The following is a 7,435-nucleotide window of genomic DNA, read 5'->3' as shown; positions in this document are numbered from 1 at the left end:
AGAAATAAGACATGAGAAATATCAAGAACTAAGTCAAATTTCGGAAGAGCGTAATAATGCCTTACCTGATTCAGTTCCTGCTGTGCCTCATTGAATAGGCACAACATGTCCACCTCATTCATTTTCATCTGGTCTTCTTCAGTCACCAAGCATCGGACACGGGAGCAGAAAGAACCCGGGTATCCTCCGGGACAGTGATGATTATCGACCTCTTACAGCCGGGATCCGCACTTAGGGCGGGGAATTGGTTGATTAACTTTGGGCTCGGGTTTAGCCTGCTGACTTCTGAAGACAGATCTTTTCTCGGCACTTCCAGGTCGCCCAACCCAAAAAGGTCTTCCAAGACGGATGAGTCCACGCTGTCAAAAAAGGAATGAAGGGGATCGTCCATGCTATGAGCCCCTTCGTTAGATTTCTCCTTCCTCTCTTAGCCCTCCTCGAGCATAGACTCGGTGTAGGAGGGCATCCCCAAGATCTCAATTATGCTAGGGACTTCCTTTGGTGGTGAGCCAGCATCCTGGGAAGTTTCATCCCGGGGATTCGCATTGGCTTTCTGAGTTGGAGGGGGGTCGACCTCGCTAGTCTCCCCCTCGGATGCATCCCAATCTACAGGATAGGTTGTCCCATGAGTTATGAAGACATATTCATCTCCGACTCATCCCTAAGATGGAGGAGGGAGTTGGAGGCAGGCACACAGGAATTGGAGCCACTCCTAGGCTTGCGGAGCACCCGTTTCTTTGGTTTCTTCGCTTCAGAGCTCGGGGAGCTCGAGGGTTTTCTTTTCCTTTTCTTTTTTCCCTCCGTGGCAGCAACACAGGGATCAACGGGCGAGGGCACATATTCGTCCCCTTCCGAAGGCCTAAGTTCGGTGGTCTTAGGCAAGCCTGCAATGATAAAGAAGAGGGATTAGTATAATATAAGGTGGAGACATAATGTTGGCTATTCGAAAAGAGACCTTACCATGAGAACGGGCTTCCCATAGGCCCTTTGAGAGTCCGTGCCATGTGCGCTCGAAGTAGGACATCTGAGTACAGATGCCCTTGATCCACCCCTTTAACCGGGGGACCGCATTTTGAACTCGGGCAACAGCTGCACAACCACAAACATGAATGAGAAGATCAAAATAAAAAAGAAGAAATTTTGATGTTAAAATAAGGAGTTGCACTTACGGGATGCATTCCATTTCTCAGGGAATGGCATGTATTATGAGGGGATCAAATCCTCGGTCTTCACTCGGACGAAGCATCCCTGCCACCCCCGATCTTGGTCTTTGTCGATACTGGAGAAGGGGGCCTTGCTGGCCCGGTGTGTAAGCTTGATCAGCCCACTCGAAACATCTGGGGATTGTATAATCGAAGCAGGTGGTCGATCGTGAATCGACAAGATTCGATCTTGTTCACGAAGTAACGTAGGAGAGTCACGATCCTCAACAACGATGGATGGATTTGCCCGAGGCACACTTCTTACCTCTTGCAAAGATCCAGGACGATCGGGTCAACCAGGCCCAATGTGAAGGGATAAGTGTAAACACTTAAGTACCCTTCCACGTGGGTAGTAACGGCGTCCACGGGCCCGAGGACTACTACGTCCTTGACTTTCCAATTGCAGTCCTTACAAACTATGGGAAGAACGTCCATGGTCACAGAACATATATATCTCGAGTCTCCTTCGCCCCAGTCCTGTTTGTGTGAAGGCTTCTTGACCTTGAAATCGTTTTCAATTGAGCAACCCCCAGGGACAAACACCGACAAAGGAGGATCGAGGGCCGGTTCGTTAGCAACCACAACAAGGGAAGCCATTTCGAGGCCACCACCTCGGGGGCGGCTGCTTCAGTACCAGCGACCGGTTGAGAAGATGAAGAGGCAACTTGTTGAGGAGCGGTTTTATATGTTTTTTCCATTGTCTTCTGGGAGAAAGTTTTAAAATTTGAGAAATAAATACGAAGTTTTGGAAAAATGAGTTTTGAAGACGAAGAAGAGGGTATAAAGATTTGAAGAAATTTTGGGTAGAAATCTGGAGATTACTATGGAGATTGAAGAACAAGGATGAAGATATGAAGATTTGAAGAAGGTTTTGGTAATGGTTGGAAGGCTTAAAGATAGCAGTTTGATCGGAAAGTAGAAAAAGGACAATGGAATGAGGCTTTTATAGGGAAACAACTGACACTTGGAATTCATAGGCAACTTGTCGGTGAGCGACATGTGCCCGAAGTCAAAACGACACAATTGATGGGATGTTTTGGTTCCCCGTCGTAAATTACGAAGGAAGTAACCAGAGTCATCTGTCGTTTCCTATTATTTCGACTAGCCTACTCTCTGAGAAACAGGGGGACTATCTATATGGGTAAACCGGGCCCGCTGCATGACTCGACTTCCCATTGAGCCAAGCGGAGCAGGAAGGTGACCGTAATGTATCGGAGTCAGAATGAAGAACCCCTCGTATCAGGGCTCGGGCAAGCACCTGCCCTCGGGGATATTGGGGCCATATCCTCGAGGTCTGATTTAAGGATTGAGACTTAGGAGAGCATTACCAAGTATCAGCACACGACTAACAATGGGCCGTGATGTCCGCGCCTAACCGGATATCACAACGTAAATCTCGGCCCGTATCAGTAGTGAATCAGTGATTAGCATAAAGAAAGACTTTTATCCTTTTTTAGAATTGTACTTAGGGTGAAACTCCCCTACTATATAAAGGGGAAACTAACTGTTCATTAAACACATTGTAACACGCATATCAAGGCAATATACTCTTATTCTCTCTATTATTAAAAGTTCTTACTTTTGTTCATCAGTTCTTCATTAGTGTGAGCCCGGGATCGAAGTTAGGCACTTCGTTAAGATGTTACTGAGTCCGGGATCACTCTCCTTATTGGTTTGGCAATTTATTACGTCCTTTATCTGTTTAATCTAACGCCATTTATCATTTGTATTGAATTAATCCGCATATCCTTAAAACTACATATAAATTTAATTGTTATCCATTTTAGAGGGTAAACAGTAAGGAAACAAGAAATAACCGTTCAAATTAATAATCCTTTCCAACATAAAATATATAACGAGAATCACACCGAGGTACCACTCCTCATATTCACACTTCACAAGTCACAATCTTCCTTATATCATCGCGTGAGCCTTACATTTATTTTAAAAATATATTTTTTGAAATAGCTTCACGCGCTTTATCCCCCTTATCTCACTGCATGGATTCAAGTAATTTCCTTACTAGCAACACACGTATAAATACCACCTTATCTTACCGCATGCTCATCAATACACCACTCTTATACCGGCACATGCACATAATTATCACAATACAATAATTAACTCTCACCATACGTGCCCATATGCCACAACATTGTCAAAATCAACAATACCAATATCACCACCACACATAGCCCACGAATCAACGACAATGTGTATAGGAATCTCAACAACAACAAAATGAACGGGAAATAACTCAACAAGGAAAGATATTCCAATAATCAATAACTTCAACCCCAAAATGTATTAATAGATCTCAATAACTACAACTTCAATAAACTCAACAATGAAGGCATTTTCATGAAATGACAACTTCAAATTCAAATGCATAACATAAGCTCAACAATAAAAGAGATAGCATGAAATAACAATTACGACTAACTGCATGAGGATAACTCAACAATGGAAAAGATAGCATGTAATAACAACTACTAATAAATGCATATAAGAGTAACCTCGACAATGAAAAAAAGAACATGTAATAACAACTTCAATTAAAGCATGTAAGAATAAACTTGACAACGAAAGATAGAACTAATAATAACAACTTCAATTAAATGCTTATAAGTAACCTAAGAGTCTAAATCGGTCAATTTTCACATATAATTCCGTGTACATACTCGTCACCTCATGTACATGTCTTCCACATAATTCAAATAGTATAATCAAACCCAATCCTAAGGGGTAATTTCTCCACATAAAGTTAGGTAAGATACTTACCTCAACTAGGCCAAATCAACACTCAAAAATGACTTTTCCCATAAATTTTGTCTCCGTGCGGCTCAAATCTAACCAAAAATGACTTCATATCATCAAACAATGCAAGAGAAACCAATTTAGATTAATAAAGCTAAGGTCTTTACATAATTCTCTAAAAGTCAACCTCGGATTTGCCCGGTCAAAACCCGAGTCTAAGGGTAGATCTCGACTACGCATAACCCCACGAGTCTATATATGTATTTTATTTTCAAATCCGAGTCCAATTCGATTCTCAAATATCAAATTTTTATTTTTCAAAACATAGACATAATTCTCCAAAATTTCTCTTTAAATTCCATGGATTAGAGGTTAAATCTCATAAATAATCATGTAATATAGTCAAAAATTGATCAAAATCATTTACCCAATAGTTGTAGATGAAAATCCCTCCTCAAAATCGCCTCTTACCGAGTCTAGGGTTCCAAAATATGAAAATGAGACTAAGTCCCGTTTTTCTAGCCCTTTTGTTTAGGTGCAGAAGTCGCAGTTGTGAACCTGGGTTCACAATTGCGAACCCTCGCAAATGCGAACATGAATCGCAAATACGGAGCCTAATAACCCAGGAAATGTCGCAAATACGACACTGACTTCGCATTTGCGAAGTTTGTCCCTTTTGCAATTGCGACCAAATGGTCGCAAATGCGACCTTACCTAGCCCAAGCCTTTCTTTGCAATTGCGAGTAAGGCATAGCAATTGCGATACCTGACCTCTTCCTGTCCACTTCGCAATTGCGATGCTGGTGCTCGCAATTGCGATAACTAGAGCACCAACACACCGGAAACTTAAAAATGAGTGCAAACCAATCTGAAACATGTCCGAAACTCACCCGAGCCCTCGGGACTCCACACCAAACATTCACGTAAGTCTAAAAATATCATACCAATTCGCTCGCGTGATCAAAACACCAAAATAACATCTGGAACCACGAATCGGACATCAAAACGCATGAAATTCAAAAGAAACTCAAGAATCTCTGGAATCACAACCAAACATTTGATTCCTATCAAATCAACTTGGAATGACACTAAATTTTGCAGACAAGTTACAAATAGAAAAACGGACCTATTCCAAGTCCTAAAACCAAAATTCGAACCCAATAACCATGAAGTCAACCTACGGTCAAACCTAAGAAATTTCTAAACCTTCAAATTGTCAACTTTCGGCAAAACAAGTTAAATCAACCTAGGGACCTCCGAGTTCAATTTCAGACATACGCCCAAGTCCAAAATCACGAAACGAACCTATCAGAGCCATCAAAATACCGTTCTGGGGTCATTTTTACAAAAGTCAAACCTAGGTCAACATTTCCAACTTAAGCTTCTAAACCAAGAACCAAATCATCCAAAACTTTCTCGAAACGAAACCAACCATCCCCGCAAGTCATAAAACCACAATACACATATAGGAAGCTTCAAAAGGAATAACGAGGTTCACATACATAAAACGACCGGTCGGGTCATTACATTCTCCCCCTATTAAAATAAATGTTCATCCTCGAACATGCATAGAGACATGCATGAACTGCCAAAAAGGTGAGGATAACGAATCCACATGTCGTGCTCGGTCTCCCAGGTTTCCTCCTCGACCGGTTGACCCATCCATTGAACCTTCACTGAAGCAATGTTCTTTGACCTCAACTTTCGGACCTACCTGTCCAAAATGGCCACCGGCTCCTCAACATAAATAAAGTTCTTATCAAATTGGACTGAGCTGAAATCTAATACATGTGACGGATCACCATAATACTTTCGGAGCATAGAAACATGGAACATCGGGTGAACTCCCGATAAGCTGGGTGGAAATGCAAGTCTATAGGCCATCTCACCAACTCTCTCAAGGATCTTAAAAGGACCAATATACCCAGGGCTCAATTTTCCCTTCTTCTCAATCCTCATCACACCCTTCATGGGTGAAACTCTGAGCAGAACCCTCTCTCCCACCATGCATGCTACATCACGAGCCCTCCGATCGGCATAACTCTTCTGCCTGGACTGTGTTGTACGAAGTCGATCCTAAATCAACTTGACTTTCTCCAAGGCATTCCGAACCAAATCAGTACCCAACAACATAGCCTGCCCCACTCAAACTAACCTACTAAAGAATGACACCGCCTCCCATATAAGACCTCATAAGGAGTCATCTAAATACTCGATTGGTAGTTGTTGTTGTAGGTGTACTCTGCGAGTGCTAGGAACTGATCCCATGAACCCCCAAAATCCATAACACTAGCACTTAGCATGTCTTCCAATATCTGAATGGTGTGCTCGGACTGCATGTCCGTATGGGGATAAAATGTCATGCTCAGCTCGACTTATGTGCCTAACTCATGCTGCACAACTATCTAGAAATGTGATGTGAACTGTGTGCCTCGATCAGAGATAATAGACACCAGTACACCATGAAGACGAACAATCTCACAAATATAAATCTGCGCTAGCTGCTCTGAAGAGCAGGTAGTCACCACCAGAATGGAGCGTGTAGAAGAGTAGGTAGTCACGACCAGAATGAAGTGTGCATACTTGGTCATTCCATCCACAATAACCCACACTGCATCGAATTTCCTCAAGGTCCATGGAAGTCCAACTACAAAATTCATGGTGATACTCTCCCACTTCCACTCTAGAATATCAAGTCTATGAAGCAAACCGCCCTGTCTCTAATGCTCGTACTTCACCTAGTGACAATTCAAACATCGAGCCACATATTCCACAATATCTTTCTTCATTATTCTCCACCAGTAATGCTGCCTCAAATCCTGGTACATCTTCGTGGCACCTGAATGAATGGAATACCGCGAAGTGTGGGCCTCCTAAAGAATCAACTCACGCAACCCATCCATATTGGGCACACAAATTTGGCCCTACATCCGCAACACCCCATCATCTCCAATAGAAACCTCCTTGGCATCACCGTGTTGCACCATATCCTTAAGGACAAGCAAGTGAGGATCATCACACTGACGCGCCTTGATGCGCTCATATAAAGAAGACTGGGAAACCATATAAGCAACAATCCAACTAGGCTCTGAAACATCCAACCTCACGAGCCGATTGGCTAAGGCCCGATCATCCAGTGCTAACGATCTCTCTCCAACTGGAATATAAGAAAGATTCCCCATGCTCTCAGCCTTCCTACTGAAGGCATCAACCACCATATTGGCCTTCCCAGGATGATAATAAATTGTGATATCATAGTCCTTTAATAGTGCTAACCACCTTCGTTGCCTCAAGTTAAGATCCTTTTGCTTAAGCAATTGTTGTAGATTCCGATGATCTATGAACACCTCACAAGATGCGCCGTAGAGATAGTGCCTCTAATTCTTCAATGCGTGAACAATGGAGGCCCACTCTAAATCATGTACTAGGTAGTTCTTCTCATAGTACTTCAACTGACGTGAAGTATAAGTAAGCAC

At 42.7% G+C, this 7,435-nt stretch overlaps 1 protein-coding gene across 1 annotated transcript; it reads right to left on the bottom strand.

Moving 5' to 3' along the window:
- Positions 1-212: 212 nt before the first annotated feature.
- LOC138909122 (uncharacterized) lies at positions 213-7,177 on the bottom strand. The gene is made up of 2 exons (XM_070200264.1): positions 6,920-7,177; positions 213-359 (listed from the first exon to the last, which is right to left on the bottom strand). Exons 1-2 carry the CDS (start codon positions 7,175-7,177, stop codon positions 213-215), a joined length of 405 nt encoding a protein of 134 aa, XP_070056365.1.
- Positions 7,178-7,435: the final 258 nt, after the last annotated feature.

The sequence above is a fragment of the Nicotiana tomentosiformis genome, chromosome 1 (assembly GCF_000390325.3).
Source record: "Nicotiana tomentosiformis chromosome 1, ASM39032v3, whole genome shotgun sequence".
Classification (NCBI taxonomy): domain Eukaryota; kingdom Viridiplantae; phylum Streptophyta; class Magnoliopsida; order Solanales; family Solanaceae; genus Nicotiana; species Nicotiana tomentosiformis.
This window is presented reverse-complemented; position numbering and strand designations above follow the sequence as displayed.